Source organism: Chrysochloris asiatica, unplaced genomic scaffold (genome assembly GCF_000296735.1).
Source record: "Chrysochloris asiatica unplaced genomic scaffold, ChrAsi1.0 scaffold00101, whole genome shotgun sequence".
Taxonomy (NCBI): domain Eukaryota; kingdom Metazoa; phylum Chordata; class Mammalia; order Afrosoricida; family Chrysochloridae; genus Chrysochloris; species Chrysochloris asiatica.
This window is the reverse complement of record NW_006408619.1, coordinates 3303093-3320841: the sequence shown is the minus strand read 5'-3', so window position 1 is coordinate 3320841 and position 17749 is coordinate 3303093. Positions and strand designations below refer to the sequence as shown.

General features: G+C 42.0%; 1 protein-coding gene across 1 annotated transcript in view; it reads right to left on the bottom strand.

Moving 5' to 3' along the window:
* Window positions 1-9295, bottom strand: part of LOC102817667 (A-kinase anchor protein 13-like) — a 162716-nt gene extending 153421 nt beyond the window's left edge. Inside the window, exon 1 of the mRNA XM_006867160.1 lies at window positions 9218-9295. Within this exon, the coding sequence (XP_006867222.1) occupies window positions 9218-9295 (78 nt within the window). The remainder of the gene's footprint in view (window positions 1-9217) is intronic.
* Between the last annotated feature and the right edge of the window lie 8454 nt (window positions 9296-17749).

Genomic DNA, 17749 nt, shown 5'->3' with positions numbered 1-17749 from the left:
AAGTCGTTGTTGTTAAGTGCCATTAAGTCAATTCCGACTCACAGCGACCCTGTATCTAGTTTCCAAGGGTCAGCTGGTGTGTTTGAACTGCCAACCTTGTGACTCCCAGGCCAGTGCTGATCCTATAAGAAGTATCCATAAATAAAAACATGCACTTGGGGTCCTGGCTTACACCAGACACAAAATTAATTCAAAGATGGATCCTAGATAAAACATAACAGTTAAATATAAAACATTTTAAACAAAGCACAGGAGAAAATCTTGTGACCTCAGCAAGGGCAAAGATGTCTTAAATATGATACCAAAAGTAAGAGCCATAAAAAATTAAGCAATCAACTGAACTTCACCACAATTAGAAACATGTTCTTCAAAATATATCACTAAGAAAATAAAAAGACAAGACACAGGCAAGGAGAAAATAGTTGTGAAGCACTTATCTGACCTAAGACTTAACACCCAGAATATGTATTTTTTCCAATATTCTAACTCAGACGACAAAAAAAGTAGGTAAAAGATTTCAAGAGATCAAAATATATACAAAAATAAAATAAAAGGGAAATGAACACAGGAGATATTTAACATCATAGATCATTAAGGAAATTCAAATTAAAACCACAATAAGATACCACTACACACCCTTCGAAAGGGCTGGAATGGAAAAGACTAACCATAGCAAGTGTTGACAAATATGTGGACAAACAGGAACTCGCATATACTGAGGTGGGGATACAATGCTTCTTTTATACCACTCCAGAACGGAAAAGCACCACACACACATGAAGCCATCCTCAACCTCAATCCTTGGCTTTTGGATGGCCACCACACTGCTTTCCCTAGAGTTAGGGAAAACTTCTTCTAAAAGCACGCATGACAAGATGAACCAGACAGCTCTGAGACAAGAGCTTTCCGAGGGGGGTAAAAAGATGTGTGTGTCTGTGTGAGAGAGAGAGCTCTGATATACAGCCCAGCTGACAGCTTTGTGACTGTTTATAATCTACCCTCCTTTTGGTACTTGACTGATGTCACGGTAAGTGAAAGCAGGTTAATTAAAGTCACCTGTAACATATCAGATAGAGCAATTTCTACCAACAAACACAGAAAGAAAGGGAAAAAAACAACCCTAATCTACGTATAGGACTACGTGGTGTGGCGCTGCAAGAGCACTGGACCAAAGGTTAGCTTGAACCACAGGGTGGGCAGTTCAAACTCACCAGCTGCTCCTTATGAACCCCAGAGAAGGGCGCTATTAGTCGGAAGCGACTTGAAGGCACTTGACAACAGATATCTATTTAAGATTTTGCATTAGCTCTTCAGTGTCAAGTTTACAATGCAGTTATTTACAATAAAAGCAGTATTTTACAAAACATGACTAACCCCAGCCAAAGAAAGTTTTTAAGAAAAATGTTTTACTTATAAAACAGAAATCTTCCCAATAAAACATGGAGCTAAGATTGTATCCGCAAGTGGGTAACTGTAAGCAAGTTAAGAACCTGCTGTAAGCTAGTTAAAAGAAAAGGCAAAGGGGAGGAGCTGGTCAAGGTGTTTGCTCTGATGAAAGGGAGGGAGGGGCAGAGACATTCGGACTGGTTCTTCTAGATGCTTGAACTGGTTCAACCAAAGCAATTGCTAAATATTTTAAGGATGGGCACAGTACACCATAAAGACGGACAGCTTTGTAGAGGTGTTCTTTTTCCTTCACAGGGAATTTCCAAACTCTTGCTTCACTTTTCGGTGACAGCCTGGTTTTAATGAACCCATAGCAGAGCTGGTCTAACACAAACACCCTATGTGTTCAGGAAGCTGTGTGGATAATATGAAAGGATGTACAAGACTGGGTTCAGACAAGAAAACAAAGGTCAAAGATTCTAGGGGCTGATTAAGTATTTATCTGTCTTCAAGAGGGGTAAAAACTCATTTGTAACACTTTTCCATTATAAATATTATAATAATAATATTTTCCACTTATAAGCGAGGATGGCGAGACTGGACACGTTGTCAGGTGGGATCAGTCTCTGGAAAAGGACATCATGCTTAAAGAGTGGAAGATGACCCCCACCAAGATGGACTGACACAGTGGCAGCAACAATGGACTCAAAGTTAACAACTGAGAGGAGCCCGCAGGAGCGGGCAGTCTGTTCTGTTTGTTAACAACTGAGAGGAGCCCGCAGGAGCGGGCAGTCTGTTCTGTTTGTTAACTGAGAGGAGCCCGCAGGAGCGGGCAGTCTGTTCTGTTTGTTAACAACTGAGAGGAGCCCACAGGAGCGGGCAGTCTGTTCTGTTTGTTAACAACTGAGAGGAGCCGCAGGAGCGGGCAGTCTGTTCTGTTTGTTAACTGAGAGGAGCCCGCAGGAGCGGGCAGTCTTTGCTCTGTTGTGCACAGTCAGAATCGACCTGACAGCACGTAACAGCAACAAAAATCAGGAAAAGGTAAAAAATGGGACAAAAGCCCACTGCTGACAAAGACTTAGCAAAACAAGGACTCTTGTGCTCAGATGATGGGGTTGTTGTCAAGTGTCACCAAGGGTTTCTGAGGAGTGACAGTGACGCTGAACTGCAGACCGTGAAGTTAGCAGTTCAGCGCTTATCCTACAGCACCACATTTATAAAGTGCTCAGAAGCTTTTTCAGGAGCCCTGGTAGCATAGAGGGTTACAAGTTGAGCGCTAATCACAAGGTCAGCAGTTAGAATCTACCAGCCACTTCACCGTCTGCTCTCATCAAGATTTACTGTCTAGGAAACCTCATGTGGGGTGGGGTGGGGTGGGACTATAAGTCAGAATTGACTCCACAGCACACACCACAACCATAAACGTTATGGATACAATTTAGCAAACATGTACACAGAAACCTGAAAGTGTTTACACTTTAACCTATTAATTTCACTTTATAATACAGAAACACTGTTGAAATTAAGGGAAAATTGTTCAAGAAAAAAGAACTAAGTGAGAATTATTTGCATAAATTTTAACAGCTGCAAATAATATAATTGCACCGTCTACTAAATAATTCTCAAGAACTATATAACAGAAAAACAAAGTATTATGTGAAAAAAAGTAGAAAACAAAATTGTATATATAATACAATTTTCCCAACTATTTCTTTTTACACCCTGTGTAAGAGAGAAGGAGTCCTAGTGTGGCACTGTGAGACAAGCACTGGACTGCTAACCACAAGGTCAACGGTTCAAACTCACCAGTTGCTCCTCGGAAGCCCTATACAGGATCGCTATGAGTTGGAAGCAACTGGATGGTAATTAACAACAACAACATAGGGGAGAAAAAGACTAGACAAAAAGAATAATGAGATTACAGGTACATTTTCCCTGTGTGATACTACCCAGAATTCACTTAGCACCAACATAACGGAGTCTTCCACTCCCACCTTTTAAAAAAAAAACATGAAAACCAACATAAAGTTGGAAATACACAGCACATAACAACAACAACAACCTCCATTGATAAGTTTTCTGTTCTTTTAAAATAACATGATTCTAAATTATGGAGATCAGCCCCTGGCAATATAGCCAGGATCATTGTTCTGACTTTATTAGCTTTATAGAGTACAAAATGATATAATAAGGCCTTGTCCAGATAACAAAGTAAAGATTTTCCTGACTACCGTACTGAAGTAATAAACTATTAAGAGTCTTTTTTTATACCTAAAAGGTGCCCTGGTGGCACTTCAGGATAAGCACTGCACTGCTAACCAAAAGGTCTGCAGTTCAAACCGACCAGCCACTTGGCAGGAGAAAGATGGACCTTTCTGCTCCCATACCAATGCACAGCCCCAGAAGCCCTATGCAGGGTTGCCACGAGTCGGGACCGACTTGATGGCAGAAGAGTTTGGTTTTTATGTACACCTAGAACTTTCCAAGGGAGCTCTGGTAGCGTAGTGGTTACGAATCGGGCTGCGAACCTTAAGGTCAGCGGTTCGAAACCACCAGCAGCTCCGCAGGAGAAAATGAGGCTTTCTACTCCCGTAAAGATTTACACCCTCGGAAACCCTGTACAGGGTCGCTATGGGTCGGAATTGACTCGACGGCACTTAACAACAACAACCACAGAACTTTCCAAGGGTAGTAATAAAGGCATCAACTGGTATTAGTGTATCACCAGTAAGCTACTACTGAGTAAGGCACTGGCAGGAGTCATAAAATTCTCCCACATTTTACTTCTACATCAAAAAAGAGTTTAAGCAACCCTCAAATTAAACCAGTGATTAAAAGAAAAGGAAAAAAAAAAAAAAAAACCTGGCAGAGGTATGGCAGAGCTCCAGGGATTATGAAAATAAGATAAACCAAAATAAATATGTGTTAGCTTACATTTTTTCCCCTGATTGAAGGAAAAATACATTTTTATAGCAGATAAAAAGTGGGCAGGAATTTACAGCCAAAATAAACTATGAAGTTAGGAATGAGGTTAGAATGAGTTGAGACAGCTAAAAGAGAAGCTGTTTTCCATTGTTCTTAGGCTAAAGTACACATTCTATCGAAAAGGAAGAAAAGAGAACTAATCTGGTATGTAACATTCAATGCTTAAAAACAGGATCCCACAAACATAATTGGAAACCATTTCTACTTCTTTTGTAAACCATTTGCCCAAACTGCCTTCCAAGGAAATTCAGAAGCAGTGCCCTTTATAGGAGAAGATGGTTCCAGATCCTCTGCAGATACCAAAATGTACAGTTGCTCAACTCCCTTATACAAAATATAAACGTAGCTTATATTTGTATATAAGCTACGTACATCCTACCAAACCCAAACTCACTACTGTCATGTAGTCAATTTTGACTCACAGTCACTCTACGGCCTATAAATCTTTACGGGAGCAGACAGCTTCTTCTTTCTTCCACAGAAGGGCTGGAGGATTTGAACTACCAAACTTGCAGTTAGCTGCTTATCCCACAGCGTCATGAGGGCTCCTTAAAGTACATCTTCCCATAGACTTCAAATCATCTCTAGATTACTTATAATATCTAAGACAATGTAAATGCTATGTAAACAGCACTTTACCCTCCCCTGTTAGTCTGTAAGGGGTGCTTTGGCCACTTAAATCTTCACAGATGTCTGCAGTACCCAGCTAGTACTACTGACAATGGATTACACAGGAAGGTCCTGGATAGACTGGGAGAAAAAATGTGGAACAAGATGGAAATCATTAATAAGCCTTGGCTCACTGGTGGGATAGAAAGGAGTGGAAGCCCAGCTACTCTCAAGGCTGAGAACTAAGCTCATGATCAGACTTTTCAGTCAAACAATAGACAGTTCTGTAAGGTAAACAATAACACTAGAGAGAAACCCAACCCTTAGAACAATTAACCATTCAAGATCAAAAAGGCAGCAGTTGGTCAGAGATAAAGCTCAGAAGGCAGGAGGAGGCAGAAAAGGAAGAAGACTGAAAAGAGGAAGGGAGGAAAGGAAAGAGGAGGTCAGACAGACAGACAAGACAGACAGGGATGTTACACATTTTGGGGACTGTAATCATGCGCCAGACTGCAAAGCTCTTTGAACTGCGAGGTCGGCAGTTCAAGCTCACCAGCTGCTCCTTGGAAACCCTATACAGGTTTTCTATGGGTCGGAATCAACTTGACAGCACTTAACAACAACAATCAATGACATAAACTAAAATGTGCATGATTGTTGAATTAAAAAACTGATTTCCTCTAGAAACCTTCACCCAATTCACATTAAAAAGTTTTGTTTGTTTTTTAATAAGCAAACTGCCCACCCAGAACATTTGAGTTGGGATACTCCCACTTGAAAAGACATGCAGACCAACCCTGAACTGCTAGAAGAACAGACGACCTGTAGAAAAACCAGGGACTGATTGTTTGAATTTCAAGCAAATGGTTTGCTTTGGAGGCATCAAGGCAGGAAAAGTCATCCCATCAGGGAAAACCCTCTTCTAGGACTGAAACTTAGAGGGAGCCAATAAGCAATCCAGTATGGGTCTACGTGGAGTCCTGGTGTGGCGCTGTGGGTTAATGCGCCAGACTGTAAAGCCGTTTGAACTGCAAGGTCGGCGGTTCAAGCTCACCAGCCACTCCTCGGAAACCCTATGCAGGGTCGCTATGGGTTGGTACCGACTCAACGGCACTTAACAACAACAACATGGGTCTACGTGGGAACAGATGTGGAGGAAATGTGGCAAGGAAGACAGCGCTGAGTTTTGCCATGCTCCACTGATGTGAGAGAGACAAGAGGAAGGGCTGGCTGGTCTGAAGTTTAGGGAAGTGTGAGAACTCCCAAGCCCATGGGCACTGACCTAACCCCTGGGGGCTAGAGATGAGAGTGAAGTGCAAGGAGGCGTGCGTGAACTTCCAAACTTGCAGCTACTTACTACCCATTTGACCTAGCTTGGATGGCTAGCTGCTCAGAACTCAACAAGATGAAGACAAAGATGTTTGATACTGTAAGCAAGGGTAAATTGCTACAGTTTGATGAATTGGACTTTTGCTAATGGGTGCAGTTGCTCAAAGTTCCAGTCAGAATGGAAGGCTTCTTCAATCAAGGAAGCAGCTTGTTCCCTCAGTATACTGGGCTGATGTTGTTGTCAATGTTTAGTGTCATCAGGTTGGTTCCAACTCATAGTGACCATATATAAGGTTACCCAGAAGTGTGTGGTAAGCTTGAACTGCCAACCTATGGTTCAACCAGACCTTGCAGAACAGTGGGTTAACCCACAACACCACACTGGGTTGATACAACAAGGCAATTGAGACACTGCCTATCAAAAATGGGGAGGCTTATAAAGGCCTATGAAGTGATGACTGGCTTACAAGCTTTCAGGAGAGTGCTTAGTTTCAGAGCAAGGCGGTCAGGCAACGTAGAATCGCCACTGAATAGATTCCCTCTTTTCCAGATGGATCTAGTGAAAGGGGATAGGGAAGGATGGTGACAGGAGATTTTATGATTCAATTGTGAGTAACTGTTAGCAGGATTGTGATTGGCACAACTGTAATGGTAGAAAATATGTAACTAAAAGGGGGAGTAGTTCATCTTTCATTTCAGGAAGAGAGGATCCCAGGACAATCAAGAAGGAAAAGCATGAATGGAGCATGAAATCCCTACCGAGGAACATTGTGACAACAGAGGCGGTGGCATGGAGAGACGGAACAGCTGCGGGCTCTGGGCCCATGGACTGAGGAAGGTTGTGTACCTGTGGGCAGGAAGCTGGCTGGCAGAATGTGCCCTCTGGACATTTAAATTAATACACGTTTCTTGTTTCATATGTGTCCATTTTTGTTTTGTTCCTTTATGAAATATGTTAATGGGGAGCCACAGGGAGGAACAAGGGTAACTGCTGTTGCAGTGAGAGTACTGTAATCATTGAGATTAAACAAAGTGTGTAATTTGTTGAATGTTAAACTGATGATTCTTGTCTGTAAACTTTCAAACGATTAACAATACAAAATTACATACATAAACTGTTGTTTTTTATGGGGCATAATACCCAATAACGTTTTTCAAAACTCCAGTGAGTTTGTTTGGTTAAAACTTTTACATGAGCGTAACCGCAAATCTATCTGCTTTCATGGCACGGAAGTATACTTTTTTTTTTTTTTAAGGTATCCTAATGAGACTAAAACAAGTGTATTACTGAGAACTTGTGTGCAGCCATCCACTGACCACAGAGACATGTTTAAGCATTTTGTTTGGAAGAAATCCACCCGTGTTTGTATGAATTGCAACCCTACTAGTTCATTTACTCTCATATAGTAGGCATTCAAACTCTAGTTATAAATAATGACTTAAAATATTTACAAGTATTATAACCTCAATGGTTTTCTGCTTTTTTAAAGTAGGATGAGTCTAAATAATGGAGACCTGCCTGTGGTCACAAGGTCAGAATCACTGTTTCTTTCCCTGTATTAATTTTGGGGAGTTCTTGTGTGGCACTGTGGGAGAAGCACTTCCACATAACATCAACAACATAATAATTCTAGGAGTGCGGTGGTTCCATAAGATAAGCCCTGGACTGCAAACCACAAAGTTCACAGTTCAAGCCCACCAGCCGCTCTTCGGGAGAAAGACGGGGATTTCTGCTCCCGCGAAGATTACAAGCCTCCGAAACCCTCAGAGTCCCTGTGAGTCAGAATCAGCTCCATGACACTGAACAACAATAACAATATTAGTTTAATAAAGTCTAATTTTATAATGAAAGGCTAGATACACAGTAACCGTCTAATATGCTAAAACTAGATGAAAGGCAGAAACACTATAAAGACCCACAGCAACACAGTAAGAATGACAAAGAACGTCAAGACAGTGTAACTGTACAGCTGAAATCAGAGAATCTGGTTCAGTGAAATACAACAAACGGCTTTTAAGAAACAAATCCACCAAGAGCCACTACAGTCCTAATAAGCTAGACGCTCCTAACAGGAAACACTGACTCACACACAATCTCCTATATACCATTAAACAAAACCGGTTTTTGATATGTGTGTTCTATATTTCTAAACTGAGAACAGTTTACAATTTCAGCTAATTCTGAACTGCTAATGAAAGATCATTTACCAACATTTGTTAAGGAACTGACGACATTTTTACTACTTTAACATAGACAATGACATGAAATTGTTATCACTGCTGTTAAGTGCCATCGAATCAGTTCCAAATCACAGTGACCCTGTACAGGGTTTCCTAGGAGTGGCTGGTGAGTTTGAACTGCTGACCTTGCAGTTCAAACTGACTTTGCTGCCCAGTGCATTATCCCACAGTGCCACACCAGGACTCCAACATGAAACTAGGGACCAATAAACATCGCCAAGAAGTTTTATTTGGCCTGCTATAATGACTAAAACATGTAATTAGCACATTCCAATACACAACAGCAACCTTTAGAATAAGCCTTATCCTCTCTGCCTCTGTAATACAAATTTGAAATTAAGAGGTCCAAATTAATGAGTTATGCAACTTATTCATCTGAAATAAGTTTTAGTCACTTGTAGAATATGAGACCAGGCTTTGCAATTAAACATAAAAACTTAGCCAAAAAATATGCAAATAAATTAAGTCTCTATTACTAGGTTCTAGGAAAACCTCCTAGGAGAACTGAATTTATTTCCACTGGAAATTTTACATTAAACCAGTCACAGATCACATCCAAAGAACTCATAACTAGACAATGATTCCATAGGCATCCAAATTCAGTTACTTCCACTTCAGAGTAAAACCAAACGCAAAACCCACTACCACTGAGCAGATGCCAACTTACAGCAATCCGACAGTCCGAGCACAGCGGCTCCATGGGGTTCCCAAGGCGGTGAGTGTTCACCAACGCACACTGCCACATCCTTACCCTGCAGAGCAGCTGATGGGTTCACACTGCTGCCTTTACAGTTAACAACCCAACATTTACGTCACTGGGTTACTTTATAGTAAAGTATAAAGACCAGGAGAAAATGCAAAGGAATAGTCAGCAGATAGTACCCATCTGACCTAGCTTCAATGGCTTGATGACCACAGCTCAACTAAAGGAAGATAAAGAAATCTGATATAGGAACCAAATGTAAATTGCTACAATTTGATGAACTTGACTTATGGATGTAGTAGCTCAAAATACCAAGCAAGAGGGAAGGAGTCTTCACTTCATAGATCAAGTCTATCCCCTCGGTACACAGGGTTGATGTTGTTGTTAAGTGCCATCAAGTCGGTTCCAACCCATATTGACCCTGTATATGGTTTCTGAGGAGCAGCTGGTGAGCTTGAACCACTGACCTTGTGGTTCAAATGGACTTTGCAGTCTAGCACATTAATGCACAGAGCCACACCACACCACACCAGGGTTGATCGGAACAAGCAATTCAGATACTGGCTACCTAAAATGAAGGGCAGGGAGCTATAAAGGCACAGAGTGGCTAGCTTACAAGTTTCCAAGAGGCGTTTAGTTTAGCGTCCCCACTGCACAATTTTCATCTTGTCTAGACGGGTCTGGTGAAAGGAGATGGGGATAAGATTCTTACGATTCAACAGCGAGTAATTGTTATCATGACTAATTGTGACTGTCATAATTGTAAAGCCAGAAGTTCTGTAGCATAAAGGGGGGAGTGGTTTATCTTACAGTCCAGGAACAAAGAACCCTAGGACCATCAAGGGAGAAGAGCACGAGTGCAACGTGGGACCTTATCCAAAAAAACAGTAACATCAGAGATGAGGACATGGAGAGAGAGAGAGCAGCTGAGGACTCTAGATTCATGGGAAGAGAAAGGCTGTGTGTTGGCGGCCAGGAGGCAGGCTTGCAGAATGTGCCCTTGGGTTGTTTAAATGATTATATATTCCTGAGTGTTTCTGTGTAAATCAAATTTAAAAAAAAAAAAAAAAAAAAAAACACCAAAAGGAATAGAAGCAAATACTTTTGAATGATGATGCACTGAGAGGACTGTAATCATTACAATGAAATGAAATATGATAGGATGAGTGCAAAACCAATGTTCTCCCATGTAAACTTTCACTCAATTCACAATAAAAGCTTTAAAAAAAAAAAATTTCAGAAAAGCAAACATATATCTGAGAATTCAGGAAATAGATTTTTCCTTTATTAAGGTGGCATAAATCACAGCATACACAATTATCACAGATTGCTGCCCAGCCCTAGATGTACAGAAGTCAGCTCTCCCAGGGACATTATAATTGAGAGACAACATTGAGACGTAAGGCTTCCCTGAAATCTGTGTATAAATTTCTGCCCCCCTTCTCACTCTGAACACATGACATAATGGCATGTCTGGTTGGCTGGCTGTGTCACCTATGGCACTGCCCACTGTGTGCATACATTAGTTCCCATACTAAGTCCTAAAGTTTCCAAGGGGCTAGAAAGGAGGTTATGATTTTCCTGGGTCCCTAGCACTAAATATGAGGATTGTGTCAACAAAGAATACGATAGTAGAAGGTCAACCAGTAAAGAAAAATCATGTCATACATTTACAATTTCTAAGAAGCAGTTTGGGAAATGCCCTCTCATGAAGAATGGGGGTGGTCAGGCTTGTTACTAGTCTCAAAAATAGTTTCCAGTGGGCCTGTGAGAGAGGACTGGAGATTGCCTCAGGAAACTCTAGACGCTGCACAGTCCCAGAAGGAATTCAGGAAAATCCTCAGCTCAAAGGTCTAAGAGGTATTAACAATAAATAAAATCACTGCCATCAAGTCACTTCCAAGTCACTGTGACCCCAGAGGGCAGAGCGGGACTGCCCTGTAGTGTTTCTATGGCTGGAACTCAACACCAACAACCTTTATCAGAGCAGACAGCCACATCTTTCTCCCGCGGAGCAGCTGGTACATTCGAATTCCTGACCTTTCCATTAACCTTTCATAACAGGTACAAAAGAAGCATATTGTCAGGCCAAAAAATATGTAAGATTTGTCTTCTGGGGTCATAAAAGTCATACAAAATCTTTAGAGTCAAGACACATTGGAATTCAAATTCTAGCTCCACTAGCTGCAGTGTTGTTGTTGTTGTTGTTGTTTAACTGTTGTCAAGTTGGTTCTGACTCAGCAAGACTCTCTACAGGGTTTCCGAAGAGCAGCTGGTGAGTTTGAACCGCTAACCTTGTGGTTAAAACCAACCTTGCAGTCTAATGCTTATCCTACAGCACCACACCAGGACTCCTCTATTAAAGGACTTTATTCATATGTCAGTTTCTTGGTCTATAAGTGAAATAAGACCACCACTATAATAGTTGTTGTTAGGTACCATCAAGTTCGTACCGACTCATAGTGACCCTATGCACAATAGAACAAAACACTGCCCAGTCCTGGGCCAACCTCACAGTCGTTGCTACACCTGAGCCCATTGCTGCCACGACTGTGCCAATCCATCTCTTTAGAGGTCTTCCTCTTTTTCTCAGACCACTGTAACATGGTGAGGAAAACTAAGATATTTATAAAGCATTGGCTCATTGTCCAGCACATTGTAGGTACACAAGGATTTGTTCCTTTCCCTCCTCAGGCATAAACGCAAAAGATGATTTAAAAAAACAAACAAACAAAAAAAAAAAAAAACCTGGTAGAAAAGGATTGGATGACCATTCAAATACTTTCAACCACAATTTTTGATTGTAAGTTTTCTCACATCCTCCCCAAGCCCCGTAAGTGTACTAGCCCTTAGTATTAACCTTAGCAATCACTTCTCATGTGCAGGATCACTGAAAAGCTACAAAGGGATTGGACTGCCCACATATTTTTTAAGGCCTTTTAGAAAGATCTTCACTGCAGAAGTACAAATGCACAACTCATCGTTTAAATCCAGACACCGTGGAAAAACACGGAATTCATAGCATCTTTCCTGAGGCTCTGACTTTGCAACATTCAAAGAAGCAACACCTCCAACGAACACAGCTTTAAATAAGGACCCATATCCTGACTCCAGTCTCGGAATGTAAGAGGTGTTACTTTTGCTGAATACTGTAGGGATGGCAAAAGAATCGTGTCAAGGAAAACAGGCATAACGCCAGACTTGCTCATGTGGCCAGGAACACTTGAAATTAGTTACAAAGAGCTGATTATTCAGAAACACCTGGGTAACCTGGCTGGGGTTTCTGGTTACTTTGTTAAGTGCCTAGGTACACAGCTAATGAATCCAGGCATTTTCCTGGCACATCATTCACTTCAATAATATTTCAGATATACATATTGTTGTTAGGTACCATCGAGTAGGTGCCAACTCAGAGAGACACTATGCTCAACAGAACAAAAACACTGTCTGGTCTCGTGGCAACTTCACAATCTTGTTACACTATTGTTGTTGTCGTTAGGTGCCATCGAGTTGGTGCCACAGCGACCTTATGTACAGCAGAACCACAAACACTGCCTGATCCTGGGCCAACTTCAATACTGTCGCCACGCTTGATCACATCGATGCCGCCACTTGTCCAATCCATCTCGCTGGGGGTCTTCCTCTTTTTCTCTGACCCTCCATCTTACCAAAAATGATATCCTTTTTCCAGTGACTGGTCCCTCTGACAATATGTCCAAAGTATGAGAGACAAAGTATGGCCATCCTAGCCTCCAAGGAGCACTCTGGCTGCACTTCTTCCAAAACGGATCTATTGGTTCTGTTGGCAGTCCATGGCACTTTAAATATTCTCCTCCAACATCACAATTCAAAGGCATCAATTCTTCTACAATCTTCCTTACTCACTGTCCAGCTTTTGCATCCATACGGGGTTACTGAAAATACCATGCCCTGGGTCAGGTACACCTTAGTCCTCAAGCTGACATCTTTGCTCTTGTGCAGCAGATGTTGTGCTATTATCCATCAAGAAATGGGTGATATACATGTTACCCATCACAAACACAGAATGATTTAATGAGCCGAGGACAGGAACCAACACTGTCACTGCTTCAGCAGTGTTACATACAATATTTGTTAACCACAACCTGTAAGGTATTATCATTCTCATTTTGACAACTGAGGCAAACACAGGTTAAAAACATAGATGGCCCAAATCTATGACTATGAACGTCATGAAGCTAGGTATGTGTTGGAAGAAGGGCAGTCAGAGTGCTCCTTGGAGGCCAGGATGGCCAAACTTCGTCTCTCACACTTCGGACATATTATCAGAAGGGGCCAGTCACTGGATAAGGATATCGTGTTTGGTAAGGTGGAGGGTCAGAGACAAAGAGGAAGACCCCCAACGAGATGGATTGGCACAGTGGCGGCAGCAATGGGCTCAGGTGTAGGAACAACTGTGAGGTTGGTCCAGGATCGGGCAGTGTTTCATCGCTATGGGTCAGTGCCAACTCAATGGCACCTAACAACATGTGTTTCAGACATTGATTTCAGACATCCAAATAACCTACATATGCAAATGTATGAAACTAGAACACAGTTCCTTTAAATCCAGTAATCCATTTTTTTCTTTAATTTAGTTCTTTTAAAATGTAGTGGAAGACAAATCCCTTTTTTTTGAATCTCAGCTTCCCTTTCCTATATTCCAGGCCTTCAGATAGCTTTCCTCTCCGAAAATGATCCTTCAAAATGTCTTTCTGGTCCTTATACTATTACTCTCAGAAAATTTTTCTGGCATTTTTTTTTCTAGTGAAAAAAAAAAGGGATGGTTGCGGTAAGCTTCTGTTTATCTCAGATCTCCGCTAGGGTAAGAGTTTTACGTACCAACAACCAGCCCGAGTTTGTCTTTTCTATTTTAGGATACAGTCAACAGATTGCATGTCAGCTGTGCAACAGTCTTCACAATGGATTAAAAGGAAACTTGAACTGAACAGCAGTACTATGCATGCTATGCCCTGCATTCAAACGTTCCAACGGAAAAGTGACCAATCCCCCAAAGAAGCATGAACAAACTGAGTGACATGAAGCACCCATCGATCGCTGCCAACGTTTCAGGTCAGATTTTCCAAGAAACCGTTTCATATGCAGGTCATGAGAAAAGTGAACAACAGTCAGTCTGCACTGTGAAGCTACCACTTCTCAGGAAAACACTTTTTCAAGAAACAAACATCCTTAGGCCACCTCTACATGACATAAGAATGTTGTTGTTGTTGTTAAGTGCCATCGAGTCGGTTCCGACCCATAGCGACCCTGAACAGGGTTTCCAAGGGTGTAAATCTTTACGGGAGTAGAAAGCCTCATCTTTCTCCCGCGGAGCGGCTGGTAGTTTTGAACCGCTGACCTTAAGGTTCGCAGCCCGATTCGTAACCACTATGCTACCAGAGCTCTACAAAAGGTATTTTTTCTTCCTCTTACCCTCTTCAGTTTTTGCAACCAGAGAGAAAACAAGATGCAACGTTTCCTTTCTTACTGCCCTACTTACACTTAAGCATTGGCACATATCAACAGAAAATGTAACAAACATATGCTTATTACGACTGACAAAAGGGAGCACAGGGTGGCTGTGTACAATAAGCGCTGGATTTAAAACCAAAAAGTCGGTAGTTCGATCCCACCAGACACTCTGCTGGAGAAAGATGAGGCTTTCTGCTCCCACAAACACGTATTAAGTCGGAAACTCTCTACAGGGTAGCTGTGAGTCAGAACCGATTCAATGGCACTTAACAATCAGAACACCTGCCAAAAGAGCACGTATCTGGTGATGCTGAAGTTAAAGCACTTGGGTGGTAGCCGAAAGATCAGTGGTTCAAACCCACCACCAGAAAGAGAAGGTTGCTACCATCATAGATATTTACAACCTTAGAAACCCTATAAGGCAGCTCTACTCGGAACTACAGGGTCAGTATGAGCCGAAATCGACTCGACTCGTCAGCAGTGGGTTTGATTTCTGCTGTTGTCTTCAAACGTTTTTTTTTTAATTTTTGAAAGAAAAAAATACTGGTTAACTAATTACTTCTTTCTGTTCTTCTCTCACTTCTCCAAAAAATGATGAAACTTGGAAAACTTTTACTCTTCTCTCATCTCAAACATAACAGGATGCCAACCAAGTTGTCATCTCAAATGATTAGGCAGCTAAATTTCCATCAACCTGGCAGCCAAACCATTCTATAAAGTCAGATTCTGGTCAATACTGGGGTGCAGTTGTGTTCCAGAATAACAATGCTGAAGTGTAGCAATATGACCAATCCTTCCTATAGGAAGAGCTTCGTCCAAGCTCCCAAGTACAGAATCTGTCAGGAACAGAAATGTCACAACATAATGGTAAGCCATGGACTTCCAAAAGAGCATTTTATAAACCGGCTCTGGGAATGTCAAAATGCAGCCTTCTTGGTACCATTTGTATTTTATGCACACAGAGAAGTTTGCCAAACATTTCCCCTTATATTTTAAGACGTGCTAAGACAAAGATTTATCTTTTAATTCAGTTTTTCCACGAACCTTTTGAAGTCCCCTCATATGTGACTTTTCCCATCAACCCCTAAACATTTCTTCTTAACCCCAGCGTACAGGAAAATGTACCATCTGAAAACAGTGTTCCAGTTAAACCCCTGAAGGTGAGGTCTTTGAGCGCAGTTTATTTCTGATTTTAATCCCTAGCTATCTAAACTACCAGGTACCTAAACACACGTAGCAAGGACTATTGAGCTTGATTATCTGCCTTAAATCTCAATGATTTCCTTTTTATGATTAAAATGCTCTTAGCCACTTTTGGCCTTTGTCATTAAGCCTAACAATATGATATTTAGATATTTAGCTTGCAGAATTTATAACATCATTCACTGGCCACATAAAACTATCAACTTAAAATTAACCTGCTTAATAAACCTCCTTCAAAGGCTGGGACCCAATGGGAATATACGCTCTGACTGGTGAACACGTTCATCACCAACAGGGGGAGGGAAGTGAGGGAAGGGCAGCAGTTGAGGTGCGAGCTAAGCCCTACAACATTCAATAGACTCCTGTGAACCTGGGTAGAGACCTGGTCGGCCAGCAGTGTGGCAAGACCTGGGGACTCTTGGGCCCAGAGTCAGTGACAAAGTCACAGAGGACTAGAGTGGAAAGTGAAGCATCCAGCTGATAAGAGAGGGCATATGCATCAGAACACCCACACTTGCAGATAATACCCACCTGACCTGGCTTCAATGGCTGGATGATCAGAGCTCAACCAAAAGAAGAAAGAAGAGGGAAAAAAAGAATAATCTGATACAATTTGATGAATTTGACCTACACCTATGGATGCAGTATCTCAAAAGAGGGAACAAATCTTCACAGTGAGCATCACTCCTACTCCCTCCATACACAGAGTAGACAGGGATGGGCATTGGCTACCCAAAATGGGGGTGGGAGGGAGGCTACAAAGGCAAGAAGTGACTGGCTTACAAGCTTTCAAGAGGGAACCTAGATCTAGAGGGCGTGGAGTAAGGTAGAATCTCCACTGAGAAGTATCCAATCTGTCTAGGCGGGGCCAAGGAAAGGAGATGTGGATAGGTCTCTTGAGATACCATGGTGAATAATTATTATCAGGGTTGATTGTGAGGGCTGGAAATGTAAAGGTAGGTGTTTTGTAGCAAAAGGAGGGAGGGATTAACCTTGCAGTTTAGGGGTGGAGGTCTCCCAACAAGGGAGAAGAGCAGAGAACAGAACCTTACCCAGGGAAGCAGTGATGCCAGAGATGGAGGCAGAGACCACAACGCGGAGAGATGGAGCCACTGGGGACTTTGGACCCAGAGAGGGAGAGGGGCTGTGTGCTGATGACCAGGGGGCATGCTTGTAGGGTATACCCTGTGGTTGGTGGATGTTGCATGGAAAGGATTGTAACCATGGCAATGAAATGATATACGATGGGATCAATGTGAGGCTAACTAATGTTCTCCAGTGTAAACTATCACATAACTAAAAATAAAGCATCTATATGCTTTGTTGTTGTTGTTGTTGTTGTTAAGTGCTGTGGAGTCGGTTCTAACTCATAGCGACCCTACACAGGGTTTCCGAGGCTGTAAATCTTTATGGGAGCAGACCGCCTCATCTTTCTCATGCGGAACCGCTGGTAGTTTCGAACTGTAGACCTTGTGGCTCACAGCCCGATTCGTAACCACTACGCTACCAGAGCTCCTGCTATATTTAGTCAAACATTTAATTAACTCACCCCTGGCACTGTGGGTTCATGCGCTGGACAGCAACGTCAGTTTGAACCACAAGGTAAGCAGTCCAAGTTCACCAGTCACTCCTCGGAAACCCTACACTGTAGTCAGAACCAACTTGACAGCACTTAACAACAACAACAACAACGTGATGGCTGGAACTACGGTTGCCTTGGCAGGGCCAGATCAAATGACTTTCTGAATCCTGGTGTGGTGCACTAGGATAAGCACTGGATCTCAAGGTCAGCAGTTCAAACTC